Below are 15485 nucleotides of genomic sequence, written 5' to 3'. Positions count from 1 at the left end.
GACTTAAGTACTATATAAATGCTAGCTATCATGACTGCTATCCATTTGCTTTTTTATCCTTAAACATTCATCGAGCCTATCTTAGAGCGAGCCAGACTCTGCTCTGCCCACCTTCTTGAGTTTCTGTCCACATATCCCAGGTATGCTGGGGAAGAGAACCATGCAGGAAGCTATGGGGCCACAGGATTGGCTTCCCTAGGACTCACATCATGGCTATACCCCACCTTAGATGCACCTGCCCCTCCCTTCAAGTGCCAACCCCAATACCAGGGCCACCCTGCATAGCCAAAATACATTCTCCCAGCCCAGACTTATGGGGGAGTTCTGGCCTGCAGCACAGGGCATTTTCAGAAGTGGGATGCTGCTCTATTTCCTCGTCCCCCTATCCCAGTAGCCCCAAGAGGTGCAGAGGCCCCTGCTCTAGGCTACCAGAGTCTCCATGATGGAGAAAGCAAGGACGGTGCTTTCAGACACCAAGTGAGAAACTGGGAAGTGACCCTTTTAGAGGATGGAAAATCCCACCTCTCAGTCAGGAGGCTGGGAAATCACCTGGTTCCCACATATTTCTGAGACATGGGCTGTGCTGAGGGTGTAACTATCATAGTCCACAATCTAAGTCTGCAGAGAGAAGATCAGCTGCCAAAACAAGTATGAAGACTTCTCCTGGACTCACCTGGGAACAATTTTAAGGTTTCTCAGCTCCAGAAAAGCAAGCCAACGGTCAGGAGTGGGAGTGTCCCCTGGTATAAGCAGGGGAATATGGTTCTCCCTAGATGTTCCCCTGGCACCTCAAACCCAATTGGTCCAAATGACTCATCCCCTCCAACCAGTTCCCTGTGCCAGCTTCCCCATCCCAGTGAATGGCCCCATCACCACCCAAACATGGGACTCCTCCTGGGATCCCACCTCCCACCACAACTCCCAAATGTCATAACAGTGCACTCTGAACAAGCTGGGCTTCAAGGATGTTACCCAATCCTGCTACATCTTCAAGATTGTTGATATGCTGAAGTCTACTGTTGTAGCCACTGTGTATTTCAAGTGCCTTCCATCCTAGGGGGCTTATCTTCCAGCACAATTTTGGATAATATTCTGTTGTGATCCATAGGATTTTCATTGGCTGATTTTCAGAAGTAAATGGCCACATCTTTCTTCCTAGTGTGTCTTAGTCTAGAAGCTGTGCTGAAACTTGTTCACCATGGATGAACCTAAACCCACTGCCATGGAGTCAATTCCAACTCATACTGAGCCCCATTGGATTCACTGGGTTGCCGAGGAAGTAAATCTTTACTCAAGTAGGTTACCCGGTCTTCCTTCCATGGAGTGGCTGGTGGGTTTGAATTTGCAACCTTCTGGTTAGCAATGAAATGCCTTAGGCACCGCACTACCAGAGTTCCTTTGGATGAACCTGCTGGTACTTAAATAGGGCTTTGAACCAGTTCATTCCAGTTGGACCCCCTGGTGAGAATTTGCATTTCCACCCCAGATATACTGAATGAGAATCATTTCAACAGATCTTATGTATACATGAGAATCTCCTGGGCATCTCTAAGAATCACATGGGGAATCTTGCTAAAATGTAGATTCTGATTCAGTAGATCTGGAGTGGAAATGCAAATTCTCTGCTGCGGATCAAACCAGAATGAACCAGTTTGAAGTCCTGCCTCACGCTGGAGGTATTATAAACAGAGCCAGGAACCAGGGCACCTGGAGGAATATGGAACCATGAAAAGACATAGCACTTTGGCTTCTCCCTTCCTTCTGCCCTCCAATCTTCTACCAGTGCCTCCCATTGGCCAAACTTAAAAAAAAAAAAAAAAAAGCCCTATTTGGCAAGGGAACCTGGGAAATGTAGTTTGTGTCAGCCCACCTTAATAAAGAGCAGTGCGGGAGTGGGGGGAGGTGGAAGTGGAGCGGAGAACAGACAGATAACTGGCACAGGGTGTAGGGAGAAAGCCATAGTCCCTGTGAAGCTTGCTTGAGGTGCTTGTCCTTTCCCAGACTCTGCATGAAGTCTTGGGCAGGTCCTAGAGCTTTTCCATCCTCTTAGGCATCAAACAATCCTTGGTTTTGCTCAGATCACAAAGTTCAGTCCTGCCCCTGGGAAGTAATTACAGTTCCGATCTCTCATCCAAAGGGGCAAGCTGGAGCTTCTCCCCTTCTCTAGCCAGATGGCCCAGATATGGAAGCCTGCCTGGAAGAGGACATGGTGTCATCTCTTTTGACTCTGATAGGTGTGACCCCTCCAGGTCAGGCCCAGGAGAGAGGGGAAGCAGCATTCCATGGCAGTTACAGTTGTCACCTACCTTATTATGAGGGTTTTGAGAGGCAGTGTCTGGATCTTGCTCTTTGGAAGCACTTTTGCAAGTTTCTTGGAGACTTTCCTGCTGCTTCGTCTGTCCATGGCTTCTTGGCACCTGCGATACCTGAGCCTCCTGCTGCCCGCAGCTTACCACATCCCCTTCAGCTCCTCCATCTAATGACAGTCCTCGTGGCTTCTCCTGCTGAGGCTACCACCCCCAACAGGAAGCCCTTTTGGTTACAGTCTCTTTCAAGTTGGCTTCCTCTTGGGAGCCCATGGTGGTACTCCCTTTGCCCTACACCTGTAGCAACACAGCTTGCACCCCGTGCACCCATCTCCCTCCAGCACTGCTACTTCAGGTCCCTCTAGCCACAGGCTATAACTCAGGCCACAAATCTTTATCAAGCACCCACTGTGTGCCAGCCACACCCTGGTGCTGAGAACTCAGCAGTGAACAAAGCAGATGGGAATCCTCCATTAGTCTCATGGTCCCTAAAGTCCTGGGAGTACAGAAGCTCTCCCAGTGGTCCCTTGTAGCCCCTCCTGTTTGGCCCAAGATAAGGGGAAGCGCCCCTCCACTCCCCTGAGCTTCCTTCTCAAAAATCCTTTCTCTTGGCCTCTCCAACCTCAGTGTCTTGGAGATGGGCAATGACAAATTCTGGTTGGGCCAGTTTCCACCCTTTAGCGTGGCCTGCACAGGCGGCCCAGGACTCTCTCTTCAGGATGAGGGATTGATCTTGGCACCCACCATATTATAACTGCCACTGGGGACTCTGCTAAAACTCAGAAGCAGCAGGGGTGTCCCACAATCTGGGTCACCTGGCCCCACAGCACCCACCTACCCCGGCTCCAGCCTTGGCTACCTCCTACCTGCAATGCTCCAGTGATATCCCAAGTGGCCTTCTGGACTTCAGGCGCTGGTCCTCCAATATGCTATCCACACTCTGGTCAGTGCCAGCTCTTAAAAGAATAGCATAGTCATGTCATCCCCTAATCCAATGGTTCTCAGCCAGGAGGTGTTTTGGCCCCCTGGGGGGACAGTTGCCAATGTCTGCAGATATTTGTGTTTTTCACAACTTGGTAGAGGGTGCTACTGGCATCTAGTGGGTAGAGGACAAGAATGCTGCTAAATGTCTTGTTGTTGTTGTTGTTGTTATGAGATGTCGAGTCGGACCCGACTCATAGCGACCCCTGCTTGGGTTTCCAAGGCAGTATCACTATGGAAGTAGATTGCCCCATCTTCCTTCCGAGGGCTAACCATCTTAGAATGCACAATAAGTCAATGGTGCTGAGGTGGAGAAACCCTGCCCTACCCCAGGCTCCCCACAGTCTTCAGAATTGAGTTCAGCCTCCTTGGCCAGATGCTGGCAGCCTTCACGTCTTGGCCCAGGCTGCCTTCCAGGCAAGACCTCCTGTACTCCAACCCCCAGATCCACATTCTAACTACCCTGAGCTCCCAGAGTAACCCTGAGCTCCCTGCTCCATGCCTTTGTCCATGTGAGTTCCTCCACCTGGATGTTGCTTGAGTAATTTATTTTAGAATTATTCACAAGGCTAGTCTCTATGAGGAGGAGGTTAAAGATGTCCCAAATGTCCAACTTTTCCAAATGGTTGTACTACTCCATCATCTCCAGTATCAACTCCTCCTCCTCCCCTCAGTACTCTCCCACCTATCTTTAAAAAAAAAAAAAAAAAGCACCAAACATCTTACAGAACTCGCAAATTGCCAAGGAAATGGCTCATGCGGTGGTGGAGGCTGGGAGGCTGGCAAGTCCCAAACCCGTGGGTCAGATGTCGGTCTGGAAGATTCCCCTCACTCATATGGTTGCAGGGTCTGGCGAACCCAGCTCAGCAGGTTATACAACTGGCTGCTGTCTCAAGTCCAGGGGTGAGATGATGACGAACCAAAGGCAGGATCCAGAGCAAGAGAATGAACTTTGCCAGAACATTCATACATGTAACCTGAAGGAAACTAAGGGTAATGACTTGAGCCACACCCTCCAGCAAGGCGGGACTTAATATACATCCCACCCTGAATAGGCGTATAGACTAGGCTTTACATGATATCACAAAATGGAGGACTATGGCTAGAAGGACTATATTAAGCAATTCATTGCACTGCAGATGTCTTTCCTTCCTTGTTTGCTTGGTGATCACCAACTTGTCCTTTAAATTGCAGCCCAACCCTCCTCTGTGGCCCTTGACCACACCCGACCAACCCAGGCCGAATAGCAGGGCCACAGTTCTTCTATAGATCTTTTAGCACTAACACTCACCTCCGTATTGTTCATTGTTTACATGTCCCCCTCCTCTCAGCAGTTAGATTCTAGTAGTTATTGGAGGTCTCCTCTGGGCCAGAAAACTCACATACACTATCTCACAACAGGGTCAAGCTTCCAAAAACCAAACTCACTGCAGTCGGTTTGAGTAGATTCTGACTCATAGTGACTTCTCCTTGAGTTTCCGAGGCAGTATCTCTCTGGAAGTAGATTGCCCATTCTTCCTTCCAAGGAGTGACTGGTGGGTTTAACCATCAGCTTTCTGGTTGGCAGTCAAATGCCTTAGGCACTATGCCATCAGCTAGTAAGGGTTACAGTTTGGCTGTATCCATAGCCAAGGAACCTCTACTCACACTGCTGGACTATGTGGTCTTCAAGGGCAAGAGGATTCAGTCATGGTCGCCTTGGTTTCCCTAGTGGCCAAAAGATTTACAAAAAAAAAGCCCAACCTATTGCCATCAAGTTGATTTCAATGCATGGCAACCCTGTGTGTTAAAGAGTAGAACTGCTACATAGGGTTTTCTTGGCTGTAATATTTACGGACAAAGCCTGGTGGTGCAGTGATTTAACCACTCACCTGCTAACTGAAAGGTCGGTAGTTCAAAGCCACCAACCACTCCGTGGGAGAAAGTTGTGGTGATCTGTTTCCATAAAGATTTAAAGCCTTAGAAACCCTATGGGGGTAGTTCTACTCTGTCCTATAGAGTCACTATGAGTCAGAATGGACTCAATGACAATGGGTTTTAGGGTTTTTAATCTTTACAGAAGCAGATCACCACACCTTTCTTCCGAGATGCCACTGGGTGGGTTAGAACCGCCAATATTTAGATTAGCAGTAGGAGCTCTGGTGGTGCAGTGCCTAAGGCACTTGACTGCTAACCAGAAGGCTGGCGGTTCAAACCCACCAGCCACTCCTCAGAAGGCAGTAGTGATACTGCCTCGGAAACCCAAGGAGGGGTCACTATGAGTCGGGTTGAACTCGATGGCAAATAACAACAACAAGAAGTTGAACACAAACTGCACCACCCAGGGACCTCAGGGATCTTAGAGGATGTGCCTCAGGCACTGGACCAGAGGATATGCAGAGGGGGTCAATAAAGTCCTGAAAACAGGACTAAGTGTATGAAGGAGCCGATGAAGACTTGAAGTTACTTGTGAGCAAATGAATGAATGCATGAGTAAGGAGGTGTCAGGGTTGGGACTCAGGAATCAGTCCAGTTCCATCTCTCCTAAGCCATCTCCACCCAATTCAGACTCTCAGGCCCTGCATTTCCTAAGCCTCTCGCCTAAGGCACAGTGCAGAAACCATCTGCCTTGCTCCTTGTTCATGGGTAACAAGTAGGCTTCCCGCTGAGATGGGACATGACCCCTTTGGCTCCCCTTCAGGGACTGCATCCACAGTACCTGCACTCTCGGCCCAGGGCTCCCAGGAGCCTTTCCTCCTTCCCACCACAGCCCACAGCCCTCAGAGTACCCCCCACCCCATTCCACACACCCCAGCAAGCTGATGACTGAGGGACTGCAAGCAGCTGTGGAAGAGGTTCAGCCACAGTGGGTAACGTGGGCAAGACAGAAGATCCATCCACCGACATTCGTTGAATACCTGCTCTGTGTCTGGGTGGCACATATTAAGGACCTTGGGTGGTACAAACAGTTTGTGCTCAACTATTAACCTAAAAGTTGGCAATTCAAACTCACTGCGCGGCACTGCAAAACAAAGGCCTGGCAATCTGCGTCAGTAAAGATTATATCCGGGAAAACCCTCAGGGGCAATTCTACTCTGTAGCACGTGAGGTTGCCATGAGTCAGAATCGAGTCGATGGCAATGGGCTTTTTGAGTTTTTTGTAACTGTGAGTCAGGCATTCTAGTGGGCTTTTAGAGAAGTGGCTCTTCAGCCTCGGCCAGCACCAGAATCGTCTGGAAGGCTTGTTAAGCAAGCAGATTCCTGGAGCCCATGCCCATGTCTGTTAGGGGCCTGACCACTGGCTTTCTGGCTTTTTCAGGGGTCCTCAGGAGTCTCTGGTGGAGTCCGTTAGAGAGACACTGTACAGGAGTGTCAGCTGCAAACAAGCTGCTCGTTCCCCACTGCCCTGCTTACCTCAGCGTCCTGAATGTGCTGGGCCAGTCCCTTGATGACTCATGCCCTACAATCAAGAACAGGAAGTGACATTTGGTGTCGGCCACAGCCCTGCATCTTCATCTTTCCCTGCCTCCTGCCCTCCCACCTCCCCTAGGGCCACATCTTGGGCTGAGCTGGAGGCTGGGGCCGCTGGACCAGGAGCTCACCAGCTCTCATCCCCAGCTTCTTCCAAAGATGGGAAAGACCTGGAGGTTCTGCCCTCCTCCAGCCCTCAAACAGGATTACCAAGCAGTTAGGGGAAGGGCACCAAGAGCTCCTCCAGGCTTCCTCCTACCCCCCACTCCACCAATACCTCAATGTTCTGGGTTCTTTCTTTCCAGAACCCAATCCTCAAATCTGTCCCAAGCCTCCTGAAGAAGATCCTCACTATCTAAACCCAGCAAATGGGGCCAGCTGAGACTAGTCCTCTCCCTGTATGACCTTAGGCCAGTGTCTACCCGTCTCTGGGTTTTGGCATCCTCATCTGAAGACAAGACTGGCTTAGGTCAGGCAAGGCAAGCCAGCTTCATCCTAAATGCCAATGCTACTTGGTGATGGCTGCTGAGGGCCCTGTGTTCAGCCTGCGTGCAGGTTCAGCAAGAAAGGATATGTGATCCAATACCCAGGTGTTCCCTGGGTTGGAAGAGAGGGGCAGCCACAGCAGAACCACCTGGCTGCCAACACTATCTCTGAATTAGAACCAAGTGTTCTTCTTGCCCTGATATTCAAGGATTCTATACCTTTCATGAGATGTGGGGAGGTGGGAGATGGAGCAGAACTGGGCTTGATTCCAAATCTCTGCTTTTAACGGTACACAGGGGGTGTGTCTGGCCTGCAGAAGACTACCCTGATAGGGGATTTCACAGTTTGACCTTGACTCCGTGTAGGCCCTTTACTAGATGGGAAGTTCTCGCTTTCATCTTACTGCAAGCCATGCTGCTGTATTTTTAACTTTATACTTTTTTGGATATGTTATTAGAAATTTAGGGAGCTCTGGTGGCATAGTAGGAGCTCTGGTGATATAGTACCTAAGACACTTGACTGCTAACCAGAAGGCTGGCAGTTCAAACCCACCATCCACTGCTGGGAAGGAAGATTGGGCGGTCGGTCTACTTCCATAGAGATACTGCCTCGGAAACCCAAGGAGGCATTGCTATGAGTTGGATCCAACTCGATGGCAGTGAGTTTGGTTTTTGGTTTGGTATTAGAAATTTAAAAAAAAAAAAAAAAAAAAGCATAATACAAGAAACACCCATATTCCCATTACCCAGAACTGGCCAGTGTTCACAGCAAGGGCTGCCCTGGTTCCTCTCTGACTTCCTGTCATTACACTTGACCCCTCTGGCTTCCTGGCTGTTTCTCCAAAAAACCAAGCTCACTGCTGTGGACTAGGATCCAACTCATAGTGACCCCTCCTTGGGTTTCCAGGCGATATCACCACAGAAATAGATTGCCCAATCTTGCTTCCAAGGACATGCAAAGGACGTTCCCACCTCAGGGCCTTTTCCCGTGCAGTTCCTTCCGGCTGGATCACCCTTCCTCCAGACACCTGTACACTCACTGCCTCTTTTAGTCTAGTCTCTGCTCAGAGACACTTTCCTGACACCCCCTAAATCAAGTAGCTGCTTTACTTTTCTTCATAGCAGTTTTATTATTTCTCTGTTTGTTGTTATCTTTCTCTTCCATGATTGTTTTGCTCTCTGCTTTCTTCTGGGTCCGCAGCACTTGGAGACCAGCACAGATAGAAATGTTGTTGTCGTTGTCAGGTGCCGTGGAATCAGCTCTGACTCACAGCGGCCCTATGTACAACAGCACAAAGCACTGCCTGGTCCTGCACCAACCTCACAATCCTTGCAATGCTTGAGCAAGATATTTTTAAACAATTATAGGTTCTCAGTAAACATGGGTTGAAATGTTTTTGCTTCAAATTCTTCTTCTTCTTTTTTTTTAAACAAGCAAGATGTTTATTAATCTCAAGTAAATTAGGCAGATCAGGGCTGATATACTGATTCCATAATCATCAGAAATCCAGGGTCCTTCTGTCTTTTTACTCTGCTATCCTCAACATACGGCTTGCCCCACAGGGCCCCGAATGACTGTCATGTATAGCTTCACCCATTCCTTTGGTATTGCAGCCAGCTGAGAAAAAGGAGGACAGTCTCCCTATATTTGAGAACAACTCCCAGAAACGTTCACTGACATATTCTTGGCCAGAACATGGTTACAGGCCACATCCAGCTGTAAGGCAGGCTGGGATATTTACTATACTAGGTAGCCATGTACTCATCTAACTGGGGATTCTATTTCTGAAGAAGGAGGGAATAGGTGTTGGGGAACAATGAGCAACCTCTCTCCTATTACTCCACCACCCATCTGGCAGCTTGTTGTACTGTAGTAACTTGTGTGTTGTGTGATGCTGAAAGCTTTGCCGTCAGTATTTCAAACACAAGCTGGGTCACCCATGGGGGACAGGTTTTAGTGCAGCTTCCAGGCTAAGACTAGGAAAAAAGGTCTGGAAGTATACTTCCAAAAATTAGCCAATGAAAACTCTACGGATCAAATAGAACATTTTCTAATGCAGGCTGGAGGATGAGCCTCTTGCTTCAAATTCTTTTATCATTAAAACTGAAGTCCTCTTCGACTCACCCTCCAGCCCCAGTTCTAGTCCCTTCTCTCTCCCTAGAGACACCTGAGTTTGCTGTATTTCTCTCTAGTCCATTTTCTGTCATCATATATCAGTACCACAAACAATGGAGAGTATTATTTTATGCACAGGCATCACACAAGCACATCCATTCATATAATGGTAAAAAACAGGTGCACTGCCTGCCTTCGCCTTTTTCCTCTCAGCTCTGTTTCTGAGAACTTTCCATGTTGATGAACTCAGGCTTATTCTTCCTATCTGTTGTGTGGTGTTTCGCCCTGTGACTATCCGCATATTGTTTGCCCAGTCTCTCACGAATGCAGTGTTAGGGTGTCTGCATGGGCACATTGGTGGTTCAGTGGTAGAATTCTCGTTTTCCATGTGGGAGACTGGGTTCAATTCCCAGCTAATGTACTTCATGCCCAGCCATCACCCATCTGCCAGTGGAAGCTTCATGTTGCCAGGAAGCTGAACAGGTTTCAGTGGAGCTTCCAGATGAAGGTGGACTAGGAAGAAAGGTCTGGTGATCTACTTCTGAAAATCAGCCAGTGGAAACCCTATGGATCACAATGGTCCAATACGCATCTGGTCATGGGGATGGCTGGGGACCAGGTAGCACTCTGTGTGGATGTGCACAGGGGTGCCATGAGTTGGGGGCTGACTCAACGACAGCTAACAATACAACTGGATGTCTGCACTTGTCTGCATCCCACATGCTGTGCTGCACATTCTTTCTCCTGAGGCACTGGGTTGAGCATCTCTCTAGGGCGTAAACCTAGAAAGTAGAACGGCCGGATGGTGGGGTTTGCACATTTTCATTTTCAAATTCCTCCCCAAAGGGACTGTACCCACTTCCACTCCCACCAGCAGCTCGTGAGGCTCCATGTGTGCCCACATCTGCAATGACATTTGATTTTGTCAAAGTGTTTCCTCTTGCAGTCCTTTATATTTTCAAAGTGCTTTCAGTTCTACCCCTTTCAGTCTCGCCAATGTACAGCCTGCCATTCTGCCTCTTACTAAATAGAAGCTCTTAACAAATACCTTTCCAAGTAGAGCTCACCTCTGCCCCAGGCACACACCTGCACCTCCCCGGCCCACACTGGTCTCTCCTTCAGGCCCTGGAACAGCCAAGGAGTAGCTGGCCCCCGGCCTCCAGACCATGATTCTCTAGATAAAAACTCAAAGACAAGCAATGGCTGCCTTCCAGCCAGGCCCTCTGCAGACACTCTGTGCCCTGGCCTCGGTTTCCCAGCCTGCCCTGAGTCCCCTCTGAGTGCTCCACCCTCTTAAAAACCGGGCCACTCTGTCCTGAGCAGGAACTGATCTCCTCTCAAGGAGTCCTTCTCCAACAACCCTCCCCCCACCTTTATTTTGTGTGGTGAAAATCTCCGTAACAAAACACATGCCATCTCAACAATTTCTGTAGATACAAGTCAGTACCCCTTCCTTTTTTATAATTTTCTAATTTTGTGGCTGGTGAGAATGGAATCTTTTTTGCATAGCTTCTATCTCTCGCTCACTTGTTTTTGGACAGAGGGTTGAGTGAATCACACCCCTCGGTTCTTGCCGTACAAGGCTCCTTGCTTGCTTTATTTCCCCCCCCCCCAATCCTTCCTTTTATGCCATTCGCCTCCCACTGTGGACAGCCACCCCCTCAACTAAGGTGTCCTTGTAAAACACACGGTGGTGATGCCTACAGGTGTTTGAACATCGCAGGAGTGGGCGTGCTAGATCTCAGTGTTTGTGTACCTATTTCACTAAACCCTGCAGAAATTTCTCCACGAGGACCATACCAGCCACAGCAGTGGCAGAGGGTTCCAGGGTTCCCATTTCTACATTTCTACACAATCTCCCCAAAAGTTACTATTCACCAACTTCCTGACTTTGGCCAATTTCTGGGCGTAAAGTGGAACTCACTGTTGTTTCATTTGCATTTCTCTGAATATTCGTGAGTTTGAGCACCTCTTCATCACTTGTTAGTCACTGGGTTTCCCCTTCTAGAGTAAGCTGCCTAGTCCTTGGCCAAATTTCTATCATGTTTCCTGTCTTCTTGTAGCTTTGCACTAATTCTTTGTATATTCTAGATGTTCACTCTGTAAAATTTTCAGACATTGCAAATAACTCTCCCATTCTGTCATCTGTTATTATCCTTGTTTATGGTTTGTTTTTTTTTAAAGTCCTTAATCTTAACATAATCAACTCTTTTTTTATTCCGTTTGGATCATAGTTAAAAGGTCCTTTCCTACCTGTGGGTCACTGTGGGATAGTGAATTACTTGGTATGGCCCTTCTAGCCGTGGTCTTTGTGACTCCCACCAGATGACTAGGTGGAACTATGCAAAGGTAAGGTGTTTGTGGCCCACCAAGGGGATTGGGTAGCTTGTTAATAATGTCAATAAGGTACATGGCTCCCTTGTGGGGGTGGGGCTGTGTAAATAAGGTGTATGGAACCCTAATGTGAGGATTAGTCACTTTTGCCATCCAGCTAGGCTTAAAATGAGCCTTCCCAGAGGCAGAAAGGGGGATCTCACTGCCATCAACACAGAAGAACCAGGAGTAGACTGTGTCCTTGGACCCGAGATCCGTGCACTGAGAAAGATGGCAGCAGCAGAGGCAGCAGAACTGAAGACCAGCACAAGACAGAGCGGTGGGCTTGCTGGCCCACGGAGAGAGAAAGCTGAGTGCCTTTGGGTAGGAGGCTAGCTGTTGGAGTAGGGTACTCCTATCAGCAGAGCTGAAAGACCTTTGTCACACTTGCCTGAGCAGGGCAGAGGCCAGGCAGAGAGGCCAAGAGCCAAAGAGAGGTGTGCATTGCAGGAGGGGAGGCTGTCCTGATCAAAGAATTGTTTCCTGAAAGCTCCTGAACCTGTTATTTATCCAATAAACCCCATAATCATAAGTACTGTCCGTGAGTTCTATGTGGCCATTGCAACAATTTATCAAACCCATTGTACATAAGGTCACTATGAGTCAGAGCCAACATGACAGCACCGAACAATGCCATGGGAGGGATGGGTGATGTCAGAATTGGTAAAAATGTTAGAGGGTAGCAGCATGTCTGACTTTTGCCTCACAGGAATCAGCCATGGGCTGATTGTGATTGTGATGGTGATTCTCTCTCCCCTTTATGAAGTTAGAGGAGGTCAGAGATGGTGCCTCCATGCCTTTTTGCAGTACAAAGATATTTTCCTTCATTAACTTTATAATTTTACATCTCACATCTAGGTCTTTAATATATATGGATTATGTATGTTGCAGAATGTGTAAGAGAGACCCAACCATGCCATTTTTCTCCACAGACTAAACCAGTCTTCCCTATGTTGCTGTTGTTTGGTGCAGTTGAGTTGGCTCTGACTTATAGAGACTCTATATACAACAGAATGAAACATGCCTGGTTCAATGCCTTCCTCACGATCCTTGCTATTCTTGACTTCATTGTCACAGCCACTGTGTCAGTCCATCTCACTGAGGGTCTTCCCCTTTTTTGCTGACCATCTACTTTACCAAGCATGACATCCTTCTCCAGGGACTGGTCACTTCTGACAACATGACCGAAGTATGTGAGACGAAGTCTGGCCATCCTCACTTCTGTGAAACATTTGGCTGTACTTCTTCTAAGACAGACTTGTTCGTTCTCTGGCAGCCCATGGTATTTTCAATATTCTATGCCAACAAAAGAAGTGACCATTCCCTGGAGAAGGATAGCATGCTTGGTAAAGTAGAGGGTCAGGGAAAAAGGGGAAGACCCTCAATTAAATGGATGGACACAGTGGCTGCAACAATGGGCTCGGGTATAGAAAGGATTGTGAGGATGGCGCAGGACAGGATAAGGTACATGTTTTGTTCATTGTACATAAGGTCGCTATGAGTCAGAGCCAACATGACAGCACCGAACACCACCACCAACAACAACATGCCAACACCATAATTCAAAGGCATCAATTCTTCCATGGTCTTCCTTTTTCATTGTCCAGCTTTCATATGCACATGAGGCAACTGAAAATACTATGGCTTGGGTCAGGCACACTTTAATCCTCAAACTGACATCTTTATTCTTTAACTCTTTAAAGAGGTCTTTTGCAGCAGATTTGCCCAGTGCAATACGTCACCTGATGTATTTACTGCTGCTTCCATTGGTGTTGATTGTAGAATCAAGTAATGTGAAATCTTTGACAATTTCAATCTTTTCTCCATTGACATGATGCTTATTGATCCAGTTGATGGCTTATTGGTCCAGTTGTGAGGATTTTCATTTTATTTATGTTGAGATGTAATCCATACTGCAGACTGGTGTCTTTAATCTTCATCAGTAAGTGCTTCAAGTCATATTCACTTTCAGCAAGCAAGGTTGTGTCATCTGCATATCTGAGATTGTTAATGAGCCTTCCTCCAATCCTGATGCCACATTCTTCTTCATATAGTCCAGCTTCTCAGATTATTTGCTCACCATACAGATTAATAAGTATGGAGAAAGGATACAACACTGACGCACTCCTTTCTTGATTTTAAACTATGCAGTATACCCTTGTTCTGTTTGAGCAACAGCCTCCTTGTCTATGTATAGGTTCCTCATGAGCACAATTAAGTGTTCTGGAATTCCCATTCTTCTCAATTTTATCATAACTTGTTATGATCCACACAATCGAATGCTTTTGAATAGTCAATAAAACACAAGTAAACATCTTTCTGGTATTCTTTGCTTTGAGCCATCAATAACATCTGCAATGACAATCCTCTGTCCATGTCCTCTTCGGAATCCAGTTTGTATCTCTGCAAGCTCTCTATCAATATACTGCTGTAACCATTTTTGAATTATCTTCAGCAAGATTTTACTTGTATGTTATATTAATGATATTGTTCAATTATTTCCACATTCTGTTGGATCACCTTTCTTTGCAATGGGTACAAATATGGATCTCTTCCAGTCAGTTGGCCAGGTAGCTGGCTTCCAAATTTCTTAGCATAGATGAGTGAGTGCCCCCAGCACAGAATCCATTTGTTGAAACATCTCAATGGGTACTTTGTCAATTCCTGGGCCTTGTTCTTCACCAATTCCTTCAGCACATCTTTGACTTCTTCCTTCAATACCATTGGTTCTTGATCATATGCCACCTCCTGAAATGGATGAGCATCGACCAGTTCTTTTTGGTACAGTGACTCTGTGTATTCTTTACATCTTCTTTTGATGTTTCCTGCATCATTCAAAATTTTGCCCATAGGATCTTTCAATATTGCAATGCAAGTCTTGAAGTTTTCTTCAATCTTCTCAGCTTGAGAAATGACAAGCCTATTCTTCCCTTTTAGCTTTCTAACTCCAAGTCTTTATACATTTCATTATAATAATTGACTTTGTCTCCTCAAGCTGCTCTTTGAAATCTTCTGTTCAGCTCTTTTAGCTTGTCATATTTTCCATTTACTTCAGATACTCTTCGTTCAAGGGAAAGTTTCAGAGTCTCTTCTGACATCCATTTTGGTCTTTTCTTCCTTTGCTGTCTTTTTAATGACCTTTTGCTTTCTTCATGGATGATATTCTTGATGTCACCTCACAATTCTTCTGGTTTTTGGTCACTGATGTTCAATGCATCAAATCTATTCTTTAGATGGTCTCTAAATTCAGGAGGGATATAATCAAGATCATATTTTAGGTCTTGAGAACTTGTTTTAGTTGCCTTCAGCTTCAACTTGAACTTAGATATGAGCAGCTGATGGTCTGTTCCACAATCAGCTCCTGGCCTTGTTTTAGCTGAAGATATTGAGCTTTTCCACCGCCTCTTGCCACAAATGTAGTCAATCTGATTCTTGTGTATTCCATATGGTGAAGTGCACATGTATAGTTGCCATTTATGTTGTTGAAAAAAGGTATTTGCAATGAATAAGTCATCGGTCTTGCACCAACTATCAGTGATATCAGGGACGCCCAAAGAAGCAGGCCAGAAGAGCAGGAGAAAGGGGATTAAAAGACAGGAAGCCAGACAGAGGAACAGAGGAACAGTCAGCCACAGGGACCCAGGTGGGGGGGATACGAGAGGTCTCCAACAGCAGGACAAACTTGTCTGTCAGTTTGTCCTACTGTGGTGACATGTAGACGTGAGTTTTGAGGCTGAGCCTCTGGTGTTTAAAACCCAACGAGATGCACCTGGT

At 47.0% G+C, this 15485-nt stretch overlaps 1 protein-coding gene across 1 annotated transcript in view; it reads right to left on the bottom strand.

Moving 5' to 3' along the window:
• Positions 1-10506, bottom strand: part of TNFRSF1B (TNF receptor superfamily member 1B) — a 50525-nt gene extending 40019 nt beyond the window's left edge. Inside the window, exon 1 of the mRNA XM_042781189.1 lies at positions 10425-10506. Within this exon, the coding sequence (XP_042637123.1) occupies positions 10425-10506 (82 nt within the window). The remainder of the gene's footprint in view (positions 1-10424) is intronic.
• Positions 10507-15485: the final 4979 nt, after the last annotated feature.

The sequence above is a fragment of the Orycteropus afer genome, unplaced genomic scaffold (genome assembly GCF_000298275.1).
Source record: "Orycteropus afer afer isolate SDZICR_OR568_19922 unplaced genomic scaffold, OryAfe1.0 scaffold00094, whole genome shotgun sequence".
Taxonomy (NCBI): domain Eukaryota; kingdom Metazoa; phylum Chordata; class Mammalia; order Tubulidentata; family Orycteropodidae; genus Orycteropus; species Orycteropus afer.
The sequence above is the reverse complement of the archived record's forward strand: the minus strand, read 5'-3'. Positions and strand labels throughout refer to the sequence as shown.